At 43.6% G+C, this 23,034-nt stretch overlaps 2 protein-coding genes across 2 annotated transcripts; one reads left to right on the forward strand and one right to left on the reverse strand.

Annotated features, from left to right (window-relative positions):
- The first annotated feature begins 13,022 nt into the window (after positions 1–13,022).
- On the forward strand, positions 13,023–14,460 carry LOC106821594. The gene is made up of 2 exons (XM_014826476.1): positions 13,023–14,034; positions 14,201–14,460. The coding sequence occupies exons 1-2, from the start codon at positions 13,178–13,180 to the stop codon at positions 14,373–14,375; spliced, it is 1,032 nt and encodes a 343-aa protein (XP_014681962.1). The 5' UTR covers positions 13,023–13,177; the 3' UTR covers positions 14,376–14,460.
- A 2,216-nt stretch (positions 14,461–16,676) lies between these two features.
- LOC106821575 (zinc finger protein 239-like) lies at positions 16,677–19,641 on the reverse strand. The gene is made up of 5 exons (XM_014826446.1): positions 19,627–19,641; positions 17,825–18,129; positions 17,519–17,534; positions 16,927–17,093; positions 16,677–16,722 (listed from the first exon to the last, which is right to left on the reverse strand). Exons 1-5 carry the CDS (start codon positions 19,639–19,641, stop codon positions 16,677–16,679), a joined length of 549 nt encoding a protein of 182 aa, XP_014681932.1.
- Between the last annotated feature and the right edge of the window lie 3,393 nt (positions 19,642–23,034).

Genomic DNA, 23,034 nt, shown 5'->3' on the forward strand with positions numbered 1-23,034 from the left:
GGAATCTGGTTTAAGTATTATTTGGTTCTATATACCTTTAGACTTTCAGTCGAGATGAATGGGACATCCGTGATCATGTTTCCACGACGTTGATAAACACCCGACGAGGATATTCATTCAGTCGTGGCAACTATGGGAATGTTGTGAACAAGTGTGGTCGCTGTGGTTCATCTCATCCACAGAACAGATGTCCTGCCCACGGTAAAAACGTGTGCAAATATGTAGCAGGCCAAATAACTTCGCGAAAGTGTGTAGAACACCCAGTAGAACTGAGCCCAGTGTCCATTTATAATGAAACAGGAAACTCCGACACTGAGCAGCAGACTGACTTTGTGCATGTGTGGTGTAACACTAAGGACACTGATCAGAGGCATCAGTGGACTGTTAATGTAGTTACGGGTGTTTCATGACATGGTTAACTTTAAGATTGATACAGCAGCTGAAGTAAACACGCTGTCATGAAAACCTATGAGTCTCTAAACACAAGCCCAGTCATTAAACAGAGCACCACAGGTATTTTTGGGTGAGGTAAGCAGAGGGTGACACCACTTGGGGTAACGTGTTAAAGTGTAAGCACAAGGGCAAAATACACCAGATACAGTGTGAAGTCATAGATGGTAAAATACCGAATCTGTTGTCACTGCAAGACAGTGTCAATATGAATCTAGTGAAGAGAGTGCATGCAACAAAACAGGCTAAACAAGCTGTTGAGCTACCAGAATCGATCAGAATTGTCCACAGAGTGCTGTAGATATCATTCATGAGTTTAATGATGTGTTTCAGGTATAGGAAAAGTGCGGGTGAGGTTGAGTTAAAGCTGAGTTCAGATGCAAACCCCTGTTGCACAACCCCCTCGCCCTGTCCCCATAGCCCTGCGACAGCTGTTCAAGCGAAACTGCAGCAACTCGTTGACGATGAGATTATTGAGAAGTCCCAGTAGGTACACCTTCATTATGGTGTAGTGCTCTACATGTAGTCCCAAAGAAGATGGGACAGTAAGACTAACGATTGACCCCAGAGACTTAAACCTAGCGCTAAGAGGGTTCCACCCAACCAATACAGTAGACGTGCGAGAGAGATGTGTGAAAGCATACTTTCAGTGTTAGATGCGAATCAAGGTATATTCCAGCTACAGCTAGACGAACGCTCCAAGGACTACACAGTCTTCAACGAACCCTTCGGTAGATTTCGGTACAGAAGATTGCCAATGGGCATCACATCCGCGCCAGAATTGTTTCAAAGGATCTTCGGAGACATCTTCGAAGGTAATGAAGGCTTAGAAAAATTGTGGATGATTTCCTAGTAAGCGGAGACACAATAGACGAACATAACAAGACACTTAGAGAGACACTAGAAAGAGCAAGAGAGAACAATGTGACATTTTTCGCTGACGAAACTACAGCTATGTCGACATGAAGTGAAATACTCCGGACACAAGTTCACGGAAAATGGAACAAAGATCGATGAAGAGAAGATTACAGCGATAGTGGGAATGCCACAACCCAAGTCAGTACCAGACATAGAGAGACTAATTGGGATGGTGACATACGTAGGAAAGTATCTAAAAAACTTGTCCTCAGCCACAGAGCCATTGAGAGACCTGATCAAGGAATCCAAGGACATAGACTTCGAATGGCATTTTGACAAGATCCATGAAGACGCGTTCAGTCAGATCAAGAAGCTGTTAACCAGTGCACCAGTACTCCGATACTACAGCCGGGAAGAGCCAGTAACGATTTCGGAGACGCCAGTCAATCCGGAATAGGATGTGCCCTGTTGCAAGATCAGCGACCAGTGGCATATGGTCCAAGGCATTGACAACCGCTGAATACGCGTATGCACAGATTGAGAAGGAATGTTGGCAATTGTGTTTGCATTCAAGAAATTCCACACATACGTGTACGGACGGACAGATGTCACTGTCGAGACAGACCATTTGCCTGATCAGAATCTTCCAGAAGCCATTACATCAAGTTCCACTCCGTTTACAGAAGATGAGGATGAGACTACAAGGATACGACTTTACCTTAGTGCACAAGAAGGGAACAGAAATTTCAGTTGTCAACGAACCAGGTCCGATCCTTACTGGAGAAGACTCGCACATTTTTCTAACAAGATTGGAAGAACTAAATAGCGTACAACAGACAAGCTCTCCAAGGATGGAACAGATCAGAAGAGAAACTGCACAAGATTCTGAGCTGAAATTACTGAGCCACATTGTGAAATCGCCGTCAGGATGGCCCGAGGACAAGAGAAAACTTGATCCGAGAATCGCAGCGTATCATGACTTTCGAGATGAAATGAACATCGTGGATGGAGTAGTCTTCAAGGGAACAAGAATCGTGATACCACAGACAATGAGGACAACAGCCATCGAGATGTTACATGCTGCCCATCAAGGAATGGTAAAGACCAAACAGTTGGCAAGAGACCTCCTTTACTGGCCAGGGATTAACAAACAGATAGAAGATACAATTTCTAGATGTGGACCGTGTCAAGAACACAGAGCCCGACAGCAGAAGGAACCCCTGATGCCAATGCCAATACCAACAAGACCATGGGAACATCAGATCTGTTTGACTGTCTTCAGAGCAAATGGCTGATTTGCATTGACTACTACTCCGAATACTTTGAGATGGAGAGAATGATGACAACAGACGGATCAGCTGTAATCAAGCAGACGAAGAAGTGGTTCAGCACCCATGGAATACCAGCTCGGGTTACAAGTGACAACGGACCTCCATGGAATGGTGGAGAATGGAGACAGTTTGCGGATACGTATGGATTTGTCCATAAAACGATATCACCCACCCATTCACAGACGAATGGACTGGTCGAGAAGGCAGTGGGAACTGCACAGCAAATGCTGAAGAAGTGCCAAGCAGCTCTAACTGACCCATACCTCGCATTACTAACCGTAAGGAATACCCCGAGAGACGACGAGATGGGATCACCAGTTCAGAGACTGTTTGCGAGACGTACTGCAACACGCATTCCTACCGCAACATGCAAACTGACCCCACAGGTGAAGAAACCACAAGATGTAAGCAGGAACCTGAAGGATGCCAGACATGGAAGAGCGAAGAAATATTATGACAGACACGTAAAACAGTTGGAACCACTGAAGCCATATGACACAATCCGAGTGAGGAGCAAAGAGACGTGGAAATTAGCAGAGCTTATTCCAGATCAAACGGATGTACCACCCAGATCATACAGGATAAGGCTGCCGAGTGGAAGGGTCACTAGGAGAAATCGACGTGATCTCTTGAGGACCAAGGAACACTACACACCGCTCCGAGATAGAGGTGATAAACCTCGAGATGATGGAGTTTGCAATATGGCACAGCCCATTGTTGACAGAACTCCACCCCAAATCCCCACTCCTAACCTGTCCAACTCACCTATAGCTCAACCTCAACCAGCACAACATGGTAATTGTAGGCCGAACAGTGAGTCAAAATGTGAGTCCGCTCAAAAGCCTTCAGTTGTCACTAGGTCAGGGAGAATTTCCAGACCACCTCAGAAGTTGTCAGACTTTGTGAGATAGACAAAATGAGCGAAGGACAAGGGGAAGACAAATTCAGAGTTAAGATAATATAGTTATGTTTATTAAGACAAGCATTTCATGGTTAATGAACCTATGCAAGATTGCATGTGATTTACAGAGTTTAGTTAAAGGTTAGTTCGTAGTGAATTTTAAAAAAATAAAATAATAAAATGTGTTTGTTTATTTGGCATACGTGAACACTTGTGTGAATTTGGAACGGTTTTATTTTTTGTAAGGAAAGAGGATGTCATGTATTGCGTCCACGAGATAGCGTGACTAGTCTAAAATAAAGGAGTTGAGTGACCGCCAAAATGCCGTGCATGTTTTGTTTGTGAACCTACACAGAAACACTTGAATAGATACACAAAAACACTTGGACAGAGGCCAAGACGTAACACAAAGACTAAGAGATAACAATGCACACGTTTTTTTATATCCTAATTTAACCTCCGGCCCTACATTTACTTTTTACTTGTTCAAAGTTTGAAGTAGTATGCACTGTCGTTGTTTATTCTACGCTTTGTTATTTTATTTTGAAAATGAATCATATTTTATTTACTTAAATGTTTATCATGTAGAATGTTGTTTTAGAACAGCAACAAGGAAGCACACAAACAGACGTGCACGTATACGCACACACGCACACAAATCATGGCTTCGCCAGGCCTTTAACGAATGTCGGGTCCGACATACCTTCAGAGCTGAAGCCAATTTGCAACATCCTATTTAATGTTCCAACTTCCCGTAATTGCCTAATCGTCAAGCCTTGATTTTCGGCTGTTTATTTTTCACAATACTAACAAAGTCATTCTGTTTTCACATGATGGACATCTCACCGAAGCAATTGCTGTAATTTGGGGGCCACTTTCGACATACGTAATTGACTCCAATTGTTACGACCCCTTCCCGTGCCCTCCCCAATCAATCCTTTTGAAATTTCTGGTAGGGAGTGCGCAAGTTGGGCGGACATGTTTGCTTTCTTGTCCTCTCCAAAACCTTTGTAACAAATACTGTCTTTTGGTTAGCTATTGGGTTCAATACCAATTTATTTGTCACTAAATCAGTTGGTAAGGTTGTTCTGTCGTGATGGAGCTACAAAACGATGTTGCTTAACTGGATGAAGAGTCAACATAGCCTATTTTTTACATCGTAAATTCGCTCTTGGTTTGAGTGACGAAATGTTTATGCTAACTGTATTGATTTGTTTACTCTCGTTTGTGTGCTATCTGTTCCAAAGTCATTCTCCTGGAGTGGAAAACACCAGTATTATACCATGTAGATTATCCACCGGTTATCTCAGATACTCAAGTACTTTGTTCAACATGTATAACTGGAGAAATCATGGGAGACCTGAGATGACTAAGCAGTGTGTAGTTACCAAGAAGGACAGAGTACTTTTCATGCTCACCGTTGTTCTTATTCCCCTGTCAAATGACATCAATCCAAACCTGGTCCAGAGAGGGATGAATCTACTATATATCCGTGTGGGCAATGCTTTAACCTGATCGTCACCACGTCAAAATTAATAAATACAGTGTGCTGTGAGGGAGAGATTCCATGCTGTCTGTTGTTCCACGTCTGTTAGATCAACACCAAGTCGCGTAAAACCAGTGCATGTATCAACTCCACTGCGGGCTAATCAGGGACGCCCCTCGTCCAGAAAACCTCTGAGAATTCTAAACGTCAATTTCCAGTCGGTGAAAATAAAGCAAGCGCAACTGCGAAACCTTATTGATAGCAGTAAACATGACATTATTATAGGTACTGAAACCTGGATTGATGATTCTATAACAGACAACCAAGTTTTCCCACCAGGTTTCCAGGTACTTAGGACGAATAGAAATCTGCATGGAGGAGGCGTAGTCATTGCTGTAAGTTCTGACCATTTATGTCCTCCGGTAACAGAGCTCCAGTTGGACTGCGAGATTATCAGGTGTAAACTAAAACTAGCAGGTCAGAAGGCAATGTACATTTCGTCTTTCTACAATCCTAAAACCTCCAATAAACAGGGATACATTGAGCTGAAGAAAGGCTTGGACCGTGTAAGTGCCATAAAATATGCGTTCATCATTTTATATTAGGTGGAGACTAATCTTCCAGGATGGGATTGGGAAAGAAAAATCATAAAACCTGGTACAAGCTATGCCAATCTCCACCTAAGCTTTGGTGATATTGTAGCAACGCTAATGGCATCCCACTACTACCAGCCGCATCAACACACCACCCAGCTAACACATAACGTTTTCGGAACGTTTTTGAATGGTTATTTTATGGTTTGGTATGAATGAAACGTTTTCCAAACGTTCCTAAAACGTTTCTAGTAAAGTTATATTTAGGTTATTTAAAAACGTTTGCTAAAAACGTTCTATTACGGTTAGTAAAACGTTTATAATAAGGTTATATTTAAGTTATTGAAAAACGTTTGCCAAAATCGTTTTGTTAACGTTCAGTAAACGTTGATCGTAACGTTACATGTCGGTTCCTAACAAACGTTTGCCAAAAACTTGTTATAACCCACTACGTAACATTTATCAATAAGGTTGTGAAATGGTTCCCTAAAAACGTTGAAAACCAACGTTTATTTACTGTTTGCATTACCAAGCCTATGTTTAGGTATCTGACAAACGATTTACCATAACGAAATTTTATTCACATTCACGCGGGCGCGCACACATACGTAAGCATGTACATCCGTGCACACGCACGCATACCCACACGGCCACACCCATATACAGGCACACACACTTGACATCATCGTCATCGCCGTCGTAATCGTCATCGTTACCGCCGTCGTAACCAACATTGTCATCGCCGTCGCAACTGTAAGATAATGATTCCTATTTGCGCGTCTCTCAATATAAGGCGACACTGCTCTACCGGTGTATGTAAATCTGTTAATAAAATGGATCTCAGTACAAGTGCAAAAACAATAGTTAACATCATCGTTATAATCAGAGGCATCAGGATTGTAAAAGTGGGGTGAGGGGGGGGGGCAAGCTGAACGCAAGCAAAAATGTTGGGGGGCAAAATGTTGTAATCACGTAGCGCCAATCCGAGCGCGTAGCGCGAGAACTAAATGGGTGGGGGTCTAGGGGCCGGTTCTACGACCCCTGGTGAGGTCCGGGCGCAAAGCTCTGAGCCTTTAGCATTTTTGAGGTGAAAAATCAAGCCTCTGTATGCCTTAAAAAGAGAAATAAACACGCTTGTTGCCCACTTCTGGTCCATATCCAAACTTTTAAATATGGACCTAACTAAAATTTTACTGTAGTGCGCTAGTGTTGAAAATAATAAGAATATTTATAGTGTTGAATATAAAGGCTATCCACGGAAATTGCTGTTTTGCGGAAAAATAAATGGGAAAATCGTAGTGGCGGAAATGGAATAAGAAAGCGGAAAATTTTCCGCCAAACTTGGAAAAAAGGGTTGGGAGGTCTGCCACTCAATGAGAATTCAAATTACATAGACTAGGGTTAAAACCCAAAGATTGAAAAGCAACATTTTGGGCCTATGGAGTAAAATTAATATTGTCATTACTCCTGTGAACTGTTTCCATAAAACCAATGTAGAGGAGCTGACTGGGGGGCAACTCGGGAGCAAAGGCTTTGACTGGGGGAATAACGGACGCCGTACGAGTGGGAATATAACGGTCAGAAAGTGTTCGAATTGCGGGCAAACCGGGTGTCGAAACACAAGTATACTGGACCAAGGTAATTATATATGTTGTATTACTCCTCATAATAGTTATTATACGAGTTTCTCTGGTTAGCGTATGTGTTATCATATTGTTTATGTTCATGAATTATGGCTAGAAGTAAATTGCATCCGGACAGGCTGCATTTCAATTGGTTGTATAGGCACTGTATATAGCTCCAAATGAGACGGGATACTAGAGAAGCGTTGCTGAAAGGAGGTGTTGATCCGAAGCGCTGAGCGCAGACCTTGCGCGTAGTTCCGCAGCAAAGCGCACGCGACCGCAGGAACGTCCTACGACAGTATGCAGCGCTGCCAGCTGTGGATCCGTGCGCCGAGTGCGTAGGCCGGCGCACGGATTCATTGCTGCCAGCGAGCAGTCGAGCATTTTAGGAAGAATAGAATGAAAGAGTTAAGCTCCATTGAGCTGCTCTTCTTTGCTAGTTGAATGGAAATATCAATGAAAGTGTGAACACGTTGTACTTCTACACGTGTTGTATAAGTATTTGTAAGTATAAGTGTTGTATACGTACGTGCGTTGGTGTGTGACTGCGTGCGTTCATACATGTATACGCACGTGTGTGCGTATTTGTCTGCTTCGTAGTACTACAGCTAGCTATGTGCTTGCGTGCATGGCTGCCTGTCAAAAGTTAAAAGTTACGAAAAACACTACTACGTTGGGTCATGTTTGTAATTCTGCTGTCCTTTGTTGTGTGAAGAAGACCCGTTGAAACGATATGGATCTTTTAAATAATACAGAACATGACATCACACATGTAGATGATCATGTAGAGAGATCGACTTTGGAAGTACATATGCAACACAACAAGAGCCCACACTGACGGGTTAAAAAACAGCCAATGCAAATATCTGCGAATTTGCGAGAATCATTTGCTGCAAAGTCAAAAGCACTCACACTACCACTGCCACACACTATCACTAGTACTACCACTGACGTTGCGACTACACCTACTGCTGTAGCTGTGTGCTTCTCTCCCGTGCGCGCGGTGTCTGTCAATTTCTGTTCGTCCCTCTCTCTCTTGCTGGCTCTGTCTCTCTCTCTTTGTATCCCTTGTAGGGTAGGCATTATAATATCATAACTGGCAGTTAGAATAGTATAATAGACTATTATAATAATTTATTGTTACGATGTACCATGATTAATCTCGCCAGAGCGTTGAAAGATACTACGTGAGTATGGATTATGTAAACAATTTCAAGTAACTGTGAAAATAATGAAGAGACGATTTTAGAATGGTCGAGTGGCATCGAATGCAGGGCCACGTAATAAAATTGCAAAACCTAAACTTAAACAGTCACGATACCTCACACAATAAAACGTTCCAACCACCATGCTGCTCTATTCACAAGCTCATGCCATCCCCTCACAGTGTATACGCAATACGTTTTCTGTTCTACTTTTCTGTTTACGTTTCGTGGAACGGTTAGTTTACGTTTTAGCTAACCTCAGGGTTAAACACTACAATCTCTCCCCTTTTCAAACGAATTATGTTTTTAAATTGACGTTTGCTAAATATCAAATTAGAAACCAACTTTACTTATACGAATCACCTGGTTAATATAGAATCCAGTGGTCTGTGTGTATAATTAACGTGGAATTGTAGTCATGGTTTTGTCAGGTACAGTTATAAAAATAAACCTACATTCCTCTACCTGGTATTCTAAGCCTTTATAAATACGAGATGTTCATCCTAACACTAGCATAACCCCGCTTCATATGGGCTTATATTCAGTACAACTAAGCAATAGAATTCTACCAAATCTCAAAGTAACACAAAAGGATAACTCAACTTATAACTGTCTACCTGTACTTGTACTAACTACTAACAAACTCTGTAGGCCCCTTACTTGTCGTAGAGAATTAGTAGAGAGTAGTAGAGATAGTAACAACACCGGTTAAAATTAAGACATGAACTTTCATATTTCCGTAAACTGACTAATAGTTCTAAATCGTTACTATAAGGAATTATTCTGCTTTATAACATAGTACTGATGTATATATATGTATATGTATCAAGAGCTAATAAACACCACAACGGAAAAAGAGGGAAATAGTCCAATTTCACGGCAAATATTGTGGCGTTTTAACGACCGTTCGTTGATGGTCCTACTTTCTTGCTGCTCGTGTTTAGACTTCCGCTTCTTCTGGTTCTTCGTATCCGGTTACCCGGCTACGTATACCAGTGCCGCGTTAGTCATGTTGTCGTTCTTCTTCTTTCGTGACGTAAGTACCTTTTTGCGTTGTGTTCTGACCGACCGCGTTACTCGCCAGTTCTTCGACAGCTGTCTGCGGAGTTCCTGAGTGTGCGTGGATGTAGCTCGACAGAGATACGACACAAGTCGAGAATACGTGAAGTGGCTTATAAAGAGCCGTTTATTTGCAAACAATTCCGCATTCGCGGAGGTGACATACAAATATAAGTGATGCGCCCTAGTTTATATCCAGTTTAAAACCCGACTCCTTCCCCCCATTAATATTACTATTCGCACTGAACGTTCTAGCTGACTACATACTACCTAACTCAACGATAAAGCTGGCTGCCTACTGACTACCCTATTATAACTGCTCTATGAATACTACTACTGACACTCTGACACTGACACTGCTCGATCAATACTGAGACTACTATAATAATAATACTACTACTCGATCAATACTGAATACTACATTATGACTGCTCGATGAATACTGAATACTACAATAATACTGACTTTGCTCCGGCAAAGTCCCCTATTTATACGCTTTCCGCGGATTGAAATGCACATCTCAACAACCAATCACAATCATTTACTCTCTAAGTTTATCTCCCACGGTAAAAGTTAACATTTATACTCGCGGATTGAGAGAGCATATCTCTGGACCAATGGCAGAGCTTCCCGCCATATCCCTCGCGCGCATGGTCAGGGAATGGCCTTGAGCCACTTCGCGCCATATTTTATCTGCGCGCGCACGTGCAGTGGCCTTGCTCCACTTCGCGCCAGAGTAAACGCAATGGTTCATCAAAGTAATACAATGTTGCTGGTGCGTTCTAAATCTAAAGGCTGCCCTTGGGCGCCCTTAGCAGAGAATAGAACCCGCGCAATGGGTGGCTCTGAATGAAGTGGCTCTGCCACCGTACGCCCCGCGTAACCCGCGGGTACCCAGCGCTTGTTCCGCCGCCGCCGGCGCGGTGCGGGTATCCGCGCGCGTGTTCCGCCGCCGCCGCGCGGTTGCGGGTATCCGCGGCGTTGTTCCGCCGCCGCTGGCGTGGTGCGGGTATCCGCGGCGCGTGTTCCGCCGCCGCCGGCGCGGTGCGGGTATCCGCGGCGCGTGTTCCGCCGCCGCCGGCGCGGTGCGGGTATCCCGCGCGCGTGGTTCCGCCGCCGCCGGCGCGGTGCGGGTATCCGCGGCGCGTGTTCCGCGCCGCCCGGCGCGGTGCGGGTATCCGCGGCGCGTGTCCGCCGCCCGCCGGAGCGGTGCGGGTATCCGCGGCGCGTGTTCCGCCGCGCCGGCGCGGTGCGGGTATCCATCGCGGCGCGTGTTTCCGCCGCCGCCGGAGCGGTGCGGTGTATCCGCGCGGCGTGTTCCGCCGCCGCCGGAGCGGTGCGGGTATCCGCGCGCGTGTTCGCCGCCGCCGGCGCGGTGCGGGTATCCGCGCGCGTGTCCGCCCGCCGCCGGAGCGGTGCGGCGTACCGCGGCCGCGTGTTCGCCCCGCCGGAGCGGTGCGGGTATCCGCGGCGCGTGTTCCGCCGCCGCCGGAGCGTGCGGGTATCCGCGGCGCGTGTTCCGCGCGCCGGCCACGCGTGTTCCGGCGCACAAATCAGCGCGCCGCTACAATATATTATTCTTACTGAGGCCTGTGGGAGACATGATTACGCTGCAATATCTCGGCCTAGGAGTATCGGAGAGACTACACTGTAGTACATAGCCGCTTACATTAACTGCCGCTCTTAGTGTGGTCTCTTATGTCATGAATTGAGCTCCCGTGGGCATTTAATGATTAAAGCAAGAGACTATTTTAATATCTTTATGATATAGTATAGAACAAAGAAAATGAAGGTGGCAATCTGGGATATTGCGCAAACATTATTTTATCAGCGATTTTATGAAACGCGTCGATCGCAAAATAGACAATTTTCCCAAAAATACAATTTTTTAAATAAAAAGACGATTTAAGCAGTTACAAACTTAATTTTGGTGTCAAAATGCAAGGAATGGAAGGATCCACTAAAATAGTAACAATTTATGACCATAATATAGACTTTTTAGACATGGAACGGCAAAAACTATGAAAATGCGCTCAACGAATACTTGGTTTCATCGTCGATATTGAACATAAATGGCAATAACTTCACAAATGTACAACCCAGTGATCATTTTTATATACCAAAATCAACCTCTATTATTCCCCTGATTAAAAATATTAAAAACATTGGCAAAATTTTGTAAAACATTTAATAATAATTACTAACATAACCCCCACCCCCTAGTGAAAGTTAATTTACGCCAAAATCGTATGTGAGTTTTTCTTATATTGAATGAAATTCATACCATAAATATGTCTATAGAGTCCTTTCAAAGTCTTATATGTCAAACTGGGAACCCCTGCATAACTCTGTGCAGCTAAGCAAATTCAAGATGGCTGCCTATTTTACCATTCATAATATACTCACATCGCCGATTAAGATTCATACCTTGTTAAATTACAGTTTTGCGAATAGCATGCAAATTGCAAAGAGTCATACAAGTTTCACAATCATAGCTTGTCACTTTATTAACAATTGCCAACTACAAGTATATTTTGTACATACACAAGCTGCGAAGAGGCATTCTTTACTCATCGTCATCGCTCGATGGTTCATCATCATCAATCATCATCTGGCCATCATTGTCATCTGGCATGTTGTCGCACCCATCTCCCTCTGAGCAGCTACAAGAGCATGCCGACCATGCGCTAGAGCAAGTCAATCGTTTAATGAAGGTGTCCGGAGGATCGGTCGGCATCACACTAAACCCCAACGCAAGAGCAAGATTCTTCTTGATTGCACCAGAACTCGCTCGACTGGCACAGGAAGCGCAGATGATTGCTGGCATACCAGTACACCATAGACCATTTCACCATAAACTCACAAAGTCAGCACTACACCACCAAGAGCAGAACGCTCAAGCTCTCATGTCAACGATCAACAATTTCACAAATCCTTTCACAGAAGACGGAAATCAGCTGATAAATCTGGTTACGAAAGCTGTGATGCCTGAACAAGTCCAACAAGATATCACAAACATGCCTGCGATTGGTCAGCAGCGCCTTTCAACATTCGTTGATGAAGGAATTACAAACAACCAGGTTAATCTGTGGGCACCAATGAAAAAGCTGAAACTCAAGATGTGGTCCACAACAGGCGCGAAAGTAAAAGTAGCAGTTGACGACAAAGTTTTTGAACTCAAAGAAGACTGAGCACTCTTTGCTCGATTGATAGTTATCTTCAAATCAAGACCGGATGTGAATTTGAAGGAGGCTGTAGGTACCTTTGAGTTTTCCGTTGTTCCAAGATCCCTCTTTTCAGCGGATGGTGCACTGTTGCATACCAGTTCGAAGAGCGACCTAATGGCGATCCTCGAGGACTCATCGACGCGACCAGATGTTGACGTGTGCCCGATGAATCAAAATAATGAAAGTGGATCCAAACATGTTGTTGTCGTCGACGCAATGTGCGAGTTGCAGTCCTTAGACAAGCCAGACACGATAAAGACATGTCGCAAACCATTTCATACGTCACTGGCAGAAATTCGGAAAGTATGACGAAGTTCATTTGATCTTCGACCGATATGATGTCGCAAGGTCCCTGAAGTCCGCTACAAGACTGAAAAGACTTGGTAAAGCTGTCCCTGTAGCCTATCATATAACAGATTCTAGATCAATCACAAGGGTCTTCATGCAGAAGCTCCTCGCAGATGTGAAAACTAAGGATGAGCTAACAACGTACATGGCATTAAATATACTCGAGCATGAACTGACTCAGGAGAAACATCTTATTGTGGCATGGCGTGACCAAGCGAAGGGCAACCATCGAGACGTTTCTCATCTGGCCAGTAGTCAGGAAGAAGCTGACACCAAACTGATACTTCACGCCAAGGAGGCTACCTCTGCAGGTGCTACTATCATCAGCATCCACTCTCAAGACACTGATGTCCTCGTACTGGCGCTCAGACGATACCCAGAGCTGTGTCGAAATGTTCACTTTGTAACCGGAACAGGGCAGAGGCGTCGAAGCATTTCACTTCAACCGATCTTTGATGCGCTGGGCTCGAGCACCGTCGCAGCACTCCCTGGCTTTCATGCTTTCAGTGGTGCAGACATCACTGGGCGATTTTCAGGAATGAGCAAGAGAAAGTGCTGGAAAGTCTTTGTTGATATGGATCCAGACGTGATGGCAGCATTTGGGCAGCTCGGTACAATGCAAAACCCGTCTGAGGCACAGATGGATCTTCTCGAACGCTATGTCTGCAAACTGTACCTCCCGAAGATGGACCTCACCACTGTTGCAGACGTCAGGTGGCACCTATTCAAAAAGAAACAAGCGCAAGCAGAGAGTCTGCCACCGACACATGCTGCTCTTCGTGCAGCCATCATGAGGGCACACTACCAGGCACTTATTTGGAGCGTGGACGTTGTGGCAAATCCGGAGTTACCTTCACCTGATGACTATGGCTGGTATTTGGTGGAAGGACAGTACAGGCCTGTCATGACAACGCTGCCGCCTGCCCCAGAAGCAGTGATTCATCTCGTCAGGTAATAGCATTGGCCAATATATGTATGTTTGAATGTAGACACACATAGTACAAAAAATTATGTATATATATACATATAGGTATGGTTGTGCTGACATAATAAATTAGCATTGTATAATCATGGCTATTGACGCCATTGACTTGACACAATTATATGTGACTTACAGGTGCTCCTGTGCCAAAACGAAGTGTTCATCAAACCGCTGCAAGTGCAGGAAGGCTGGGCTACGATGCACGGAACTTTGTAGCTGCTCAGAGGGAGATGGGTGCGACAACATGCCAGATGACGATGTTGGCCAGGATGATGATGATGATGAACCATCGAGCGATGACGATGAGTAAAGAATGCCTCTTCGCAGCTTGTGTATTGTACAAAATATACTTGTAGTTGGCAATTGTTAATAAAGTGACAAGCTATGATTGTGAATACTTGTTATGACTCTTTGCAATTTGCATATGCTATTCGCGAAACTGTAATTTAACAAGGTATGAATCTTAATCGGCGATGTGTGTATATTATGAATGGTAAAATAGGCAGCCATCTTAAATTTGCTCCAGACGAGTTATGCAGGGGTTCCCAGTTTGACATATAAGACTTTGAAAAGACTCTATAGACATATTTATGGTATGAACTTTTATTCAATATAAGAAAAACTCACATGACGATTTTGGCGTAAATTAACTTTCACTAGGGGGGTGGGTTATGTTAGTAATTATTAACAAACATTTTGCCAATGTTTTTAATATTTTTAATCAGGGGAATAATAGAGGTTGATTTTGGTATATAAAAATGATCACTAGGTTGTACATTTGTGAAGTTATTGCCATTTATGTTCAATATCAACGATGAAACCGAAGTATTCGTTGAGCGCATTTTCATAGTTTTTGCCGTTCCATGTCTAAAAAGTCATCATTATGGTCATAAATTGTTTCTATTTTAGTGGATCCTTCCATTCCTTGCATTTTGACACCAAAATTAAGTTTGTAACTGCTTAAATCGTCTTTTTATTTAAAAAATTGTATTTTTGGGAAAATTGTCGATCGACGCGTTTCACAAAATCGCTGATAAAATAATGTTTTGCGCAATATCCCAGATTGCCACCTTCATTTTTCTTGTTCTATACTATATTATAAAGATATTAACATAGGTCTCTTGCTTTAATCATTAAATGCCCACGGGAATGCATAAGCTACCAGACTATCTCTTCTTTCTTCCGAATCCGAAATTCGAATCCGAATCCGAATCCGAAGAATTGTATCCGACTCTTCTTTCTTCGTCTTGCGTGACATGGCGGCGGGACTTTTCGATCTCACTTATTGCATAGTATAGTCTAAAGAGCTCACTACTTTCGCTATAATAATCTCTATTATTCACTCCTGATAGCATGTTTCTCTATCCAAGCTTTGCTAGCTTCCTATGTATCTCGTTTTGTTTTGTTCGTGTTTGATCGTTTTGTGTATCTCTTATTAATCAATAGTTATCTTACTGCAAATTCTATTTATGATCTACACTTTAATAATTACCTCAATAAATGAATCAAATTATAAGTTATTGTGCGTACCGTATAAACAACATGGATTATAATAAGATTATTTGAGATATAGAATGCTCAACATATGCCCTATCGTACGTGCGCACGCTTGATCAATCAACCCTCATACGAGTATGTACTCTCTGTATTACTTCACTCATTAGACACATTAGTCTACTGTGTAGAATTTCAACAATATAAGACTATGATGTACGTATATGTATGTTTGTGTTTCCATACGCATCTCTGCCTATGCGAGTGTGCTTGAATGCCCCTCGAAACAGTGACTGAACGTAAACAAAATGTAGCTTTGTGGCTTAAACTGTGCTTTTTATTCGAATCTGTTACCAATACAAAGTCACTTTCGCTCACGCGCAATTCACAATATCATGTTCTGACAATTCGGCAGGTTATTCCCGCCTATTCCAATGTTCGCCCTAATTTTTCCGCGCATGAATCTGTAACAAACGTAACTGCACAGTCTTACCGCCTGACCAATCGCCGGGTATTCTACTCTACCTCAATCAGCGCATGAAAGTGACAGCTGGCAGTAACAGTAGCTTAGTTGCCAGCGAGGTTACGTACACCGATCATCAGCATCACACATCACCACACAGTCAATGTCTAATTAGTGGCTGACTAACGAAAGCCGCGCCGACAGACGACATCGTAAGCTGCGTGAAGCACACAGACTCTACAACTGCACAACGCCGCAGAGCTAGCAGGCCAGGAGCCGGTGTCCGGCAACAGCTGGCGAGCATAGCGTCAAATATGGCGTCCCGCGCGCTGACGTTAGAGCACAATGACCATGTCCGTATCAGGACCAGAACACAGTACGACTGACTGCAGGACTAGTGGTCATCAACGAATCTTGAATGCATTTTTATAGGCGTGCACGCATTGAATCTTTCTTTAACTAGCTAATTATAAGTTGTGCCACGTCAAGGCATCGTACCTCGGCACTGATATACCATGAAAGTTTGCAATTACTGGATTTAATACACTTATATTCACACATGTCACTAGTTCATGGCTTCTCTCCTGTGTGAGTGCGCATGTGTCTTTGAAGGGAATGTAGCAAAGAACACCTGTATTTACATATATCACACGTCTATGGCTTCTCTTCTGTGTGAGTGCGCATGTGCTTTTTGAGGTTACTGCATTGAGTAAACATATGTCCACATGTATCGCACACATGGGGCTTCTCTCCTGCGTGAGTGCGCATGTGTGAATTGAGTGCACTAGAGGATGTACACTTGTATTGACATCTGTCACATGTGAATGGTTTCTCTTTTGTGTGAGTGCACATGTGTCTCTTGAGGCTACTGTATTTAGTATACATATGTCCACATATATCACACACATGGGGCTTTTCTCCTGTGTGAGTGCGCCTGTGTATCCTAAGATTGCCGGACTTAGCAGACCTGTATTCACATAAATCACACCTATATGGCTTCTCTTCTGTGTGAGTGCGCATGTGTGAATTGAGTTTACTAGAGGATGCGCACTTGTATTTACATATATCACATGCATATGGCTTCTCTCCTGTGTGAGTGTGCATGTGTGCATTGAGTGCACTTAAGGATGTACACTTGTATTGACATCTGTCACATGTATATGGCTTCTCTCATGTGTGAGTGCGCATGTGTATCTTGAGGCTACTGCACTGAGTAAACTTATGTCCACATATATCGCACACATGCGGCTTCTCTCCTGCGTGAGTGCGCCTGTGTATCCTAAGATTGTCGGAACTAGCAGACCTGTATTCACATAAATCACACCTATAGGGCTTCTCTTCTGTGTGAATGCGCATGTGCATTTTAAGGCTACTGCAATGAGTAGACTTGTATCCACATATATCGCACACAGGGGGCTTCTCTCCTGTGTGGGTGCACATGTGTATCCTAAGAATGATGGCTGGAACTAGCAGACCCGTATTTACATATATCATACCTGTATGGCTTCTCTCCTGTGCGAGTGCGCATTTACATTTTGATGTTACTGCATTGAGTAAACTTGGGTCCACATATATCGCACACATGCGGCTTCTCTCCTGCGTGAGTGCGCCTGTGTATCCTAAGATTGCCGGAACTAGCAGACCTGTATTCACATAAATCACACCTATATGGCTTCTCTTCTGTGTGAGTGCGCATGTGTGAATTGAGTTTACTAGAGGATGCGCAGTTGTATTGACATCTGTCACATGTATATGGGGCTTCTTTCCTGTGTGGGTGCCTTTGTGTATCCTATTGAGCAAACCTGTATTCACAGATACCACACTTACACGGCTTCTCTCCCGTGTGAGTGCGCATGTGTAACTTAAGCATATGTGACGTAGAACACCTATATTCACATCTATCGCATGCATATGGCTTCTCTCCTGTGTGAATGCGCATGTGTATCGTGAGATGACAGGAACTCGTACACCTATATTCACACATATCACACCTATATGGCTTTTCTGTTGTGTGAGTGAGCATGTGATTCTTGAGATCACCTAGCTTGGAGCTAGCGTATCCACACACATCACACGCAGGACTTCTTTCCTCCAGGGCGTGGCATATCTGAATGAAAAGGCTCTATCAGACAGATAGCAAGTACTCGGTTTTGCCGTAATATATATTTTTACGTGAACACAAAATTTATACTTCTTCTTAATTATTTTACCCTAAATTATTTCATTCAAACCTTGTGTAACTTATACGCTACAGCTCTATGCCTACTCATCTACGGGTGAAGTCACTTAGATCATTGCAGATTAAAAACTCTGCGAGCAAATTGGGAAGAGCTATCCTTAGAAAAATCACCCACCTAACACATAACGTTTTCGCATCGTTAAGATTTGCTTGCACGATGGTTTGGTCTGAAATAATGCCATTTTAACGCTTTCAAAACGATATCTGTAAGCGCATGTCTAGTACCTGTTAAGAGCAATGTTTATTGCGAAAATATTGACGCTGCAGTACCCGAAGTCACTGATGTCATCGTACCTCCAGCGACCTGACAGGCCCCGCACCTACTCGACATCCAGCAGATCATATTAAAGAGGTTAACAGCCGCAACACGGAAATGACGTAGGGCCGACGTTAAGCATTTAATCTAGAGTGTTGCAAGCCTAGAGAAGGTGCACAACTAGAAATGCATCCTCGCTACTTCAAAGTGGTGGTACTGCTCTGCCAAAGGTCCCTTGCTATACCAATGTACAGAGATAGGGTGCGGACACGTCGGCGACCTGGCGAACAAAGGAAATGATGTAGGGCTGACGTTAAGCAATTAATCAAGAGTGTTGCTTGCCTAGAGAAGGCGCACAACTAAAAATGCACCCACGCGACGTCAATGTATTGGTGCCGTTCTGCCGTAGGTCGTTGGCTATACCAACATGCAAGGATAGGGCGCGGACACTTCGGCGACCTCTTGCCCCCAGAGCGTGATTTGACGACGTGTCCGCGCACGTCATATCCCTGCATATTGGTATATCAAGGGGCCTTAGCAGAGCAGTACCTACATGTGCGTAGTAAAATCTGATCTATAATATCAAGAGCATATAAAGACGGGAGCTTTTTGGGAGTATTACTTGCCAGCGAGGTTACGTACACCGATCATCAGCATCACACATCACTACACAGTCAATGTCTAATTAGTGGCTGACTAACGAAATCCGTGCCGATCGACGACATCTGAAGCTGCATGAGTGCACACATACTCTACAACTGCACCGACGCTGCAGGGCTAGCAGGCTATGCCAGGAGCCGGTGTCCGGCAACAGCTAGAGAGCGTAGCGTCAAATATGGCGTCCCGCGCGCTGACGTTAGAGCGCAATGACCATCTCCGTAGCAGGACCAGAACACAGTACGACTGGCTGCAGGACTAGTGGTCGTCGACGAATCTTCAGTACACTTCCATAGCGTGCACGCATTGAATCTTTATTTAACTAGCTAATTAAAAGTTGTGCCACTTGAGGCATAATCTAATTATGGTATATTGAATATTCCTTTCTATCTATATATTCTCAAGCATCAATTCTTGTTATCAATAAAAACCTATTGCCTCTCTGTGCATACCTTGCTCTTAGCCATGATAGATTCCTAACCAGCATGCCTAACAAATTTTACAAGCAACGATACTTATTATAAACAATTATTAATTTACTTGTACAAATATTTCAAACAGTTGTACATTGTACATGAGTACATTGCTCATAATACTGCTTGCTCATTTATTCCCTACACTCCTGCCCAGTTCTCTCTTACCTGTTTATTCCTTACATTTCTGTAGAGTTCACCTTTGCCTATTTATCATTCCCTACATTTATGTTAAGTTTCCTCTTGCCTATATATTCCATACACTCCTGTCTATATCCCACTACCACGATGCTGCTATTCCAGAAATTCCTAATATAATCTTACCTTTTCATTCTTTACCTGTGTGATATTTGCTAGCCTTAACATTAGTATATTTCCAGCATTCACTTCTAAAACATTGTGAATTTTTCTAATCATTTCATGTGACGTCACTATATTTCAGAGAATTTGCTGGTTGTGACAGGCCGATCTACTCCATTAATGTTCTTTTCCATATCAGTACACTATATGGGGCGATGTCACGTGAAAACTGCTGTGAGGCTCTCATGGATTTAGGATGGTTGGGGGCAATTGGCCAGAATTTCGCATTTTTGTTATGTATAGCAATGGCGAGAGCTTGCATCTCGCATACAGCCGGCTAAGGCATCCCTGCATGGCGTGGCTTTATTGATGTCCGTAAATGACGAGGTGACACTTCCCGCCACAAAATTACATGGCTAAGTGGTAAATTTTGACTAATTTCCCCCATCTACTCTGATACAGCTTCCACCGACACTTCGAGGTAAGTGTAGATGAAACTAAGCTGTTTGTATTGAAAGAATTATCCGAGAAATATCCGATAAGGCCCTGATGCTCGATGTAATAGTGGTTAGCTTGCCCGCCTTTCACGGTGAAGGCTGTGAGTTCAACACCTAACGAACAGTAAAATTTTCTGAAGGTGTTTTTAATTACCAACACCTGGCATCATATTGTGGACTGTGAATCCTTCGTGGCCCGGGTGACCACGTAACATATGGCGGGTCTGTCTCCTGCAATGGGAACGTAAAAGAACCACTGAGGGCGTGAAACACTCTTAGCAGTGATCACCCTCAATGTCCGTAAAGGGGGGTCGAGCAGGTGTCTGCTCTGGGGAGTAACTCGATGATGATTAGACCTGGATATCATAGCTGTATTGTCTGAAAGCAATACAATTTGCTTCCGCCAAGAGTTTTGTATCTCTGGATGATACGATAGTCAGATCTTGAGTATATGACCCCTATAGACCCCTAGGTTCTCTAGGTTTTCCTATCAATCATAGGTTCTTTGACGAATACTTACCACCGAATTCAGTCACAAAAACATGGACAGACTTCGGCCTTATTATCACATTGACAATATCGAAATTATTAACGAATATTTGGACAGCCGGGCGGCTAGGACTGGGTAGGAAATAAATATCGCTATGGTATTATTAAGTTGCGTTTAGCAAGCCTCACGACCGTATACGCTCACAGGAGGGTGCAGTGTGTGATAGTTGCGAGTGATAGCTGCGAGTGAAAGTTTGTCTGTCCTTCTGTCGTCTTTGGTCCTTTTGTCTTTTTGTCCTTGTTTGTGCACGTCGCCAGTTTTCGGGGCACACCCTGCAGGAGAGCGCAGATTCTGTGAACCACTGACGGATCTCCACCCCACAGAGCAGCCGATACGGCCGCTGCTACATAGCCGCCGCCCCCACCGCATAGCAGGGAGCTGCGCCGCCACGGAGGAGCCGTCGCAGGGCCGTCCACCGCCCGCCGCCTCCAGAGAGCTACCCCGCCGCCCCCCGCCGCATAGCAGGGAGCTGCCGCCGCCACGGAGGAGCTGTCACAGGGCCGTCCACCGCCCGCCGCCTCCAGAGAGCTACCCCGCCGCCCTTCGCCGCATAGCAGGGAGCTGCCGCCGCTAGCTTGTAAATAATGATGATGAAATCAAGATACGAAATAATAATTTCATGATTGGTAATTTTGTTGGTATAATAACACGACAATTTATTGTTCAATGTATTTAATCCGATTTTTTGTTAAATAACTTTTTTGTCAAATAAATGAGAATTTGTGTATTTTAAATCCTAATCTTGTTGTATTTGTCAGCTGTTCTGGTTCTCGTTAGTTCATATACTTTTGCGGTCGGGATCAAACATTCATGTGCGGACAACACACACCATACAAACACGCGTGATAGCAGAGTTGTACACAGAATGCTGATAACACAGGAGTATGCGACGGTTACGATCATTAACGGTAAACAAACCGCGAACAAATGATGTACACAGCTTTGGCGAAAAGTCGTGCGCGTATTCGGGCAAAGACAACGACGTGTCACATTGATAACTAGAGCACTCGGAGAGCACAGACCTCCGCCAAGGCAGCTGAATTCTCTCAATGTGAATTTTTTATTAATTAATTAATTAATTAATTAATTAATTAAATAATTAATTGGATCCGGATCACCACCAAAATGTAATGATGATGATTATGAGCAAAGAATGTAACGAAGGTGGATAGGGGCCGGTATGGATACATGGCTCATGTAGTTGACATATAGGTCGTGGGGAAGCGCAAGGACTCGTGAATAAAGCTATCCGAAGCTACCACGCGTGTCTAGCTGAAGCTGATAACGTGGACGTCAGCAATGGCGGCTACTGAGCATACCGAGGTCACACGGACCTTTATGCACATACAGTTGCATGATGTTATGTATGTATTTTGCCCAGACGTGTGTTTAAGTGTACAAACATGCGCGGCGAGACACCAAAATGAGTTGTGGGTTATCGCATATATCCCTAACCGAATATATTAGTTGAGAAATACGTTATTTGTGTAAATTCATCGTCTGACTCAACAGTTATTAGAGCGCAACCCCAAAAACGCATAAAAAGGAACAAGGTATAATAATAAATAATAAAATATTTGCTTGATACGAAGACGGTAATACCAAAATCTTGTTACTACTATACAATTTTCTGTCACGTACATTCATTTCTATATAAAATGCCTTGTAAATACCTTGTAATGCCTTATTTTGCTCTTCTAATTTAGGCAAATCGGAATATATGTTGAAGTGGAGTTTACGCTTCGCATTTATTGTACCTATTTGTGAACAATTTAACTGTACTAAAGTTCTTAATAATTATACTTAGAAACCATGCCTTGCTGCTTCCGTTCGCTGCTTGCTTGTGCCTGCGTGTGCCTTAGGGAGATAGATAGATAGAGAGATAGAGGGTTATCGCATATATCCCTAACCGAATATATTAGTTGAGAAATATGTTATTTGTGTAAATTCATCGTCTGACTCAACAGTTATTAGAGCGATACAATTTTCTGTCACGTACATTAATTTCTATATAAAATGCCTTGTAAATACCTTGTAATG

This window comes from Priapulus caudatus, unplaced genomic scaffold, assembly GCF_000485595.1.
Source record: "Priapulus caudatus unplaced genomic scaffold, Priapulus_caudatus-5.0.1 Scaffold78, whole genome shotgun sequence".
Lineage (NCBI taxonomy): Eukaryota > Metazoa > Priapulida > Priapulimorpha > Priapulimorphida > Priapulidae > Priapulus > Priapulus caudatus.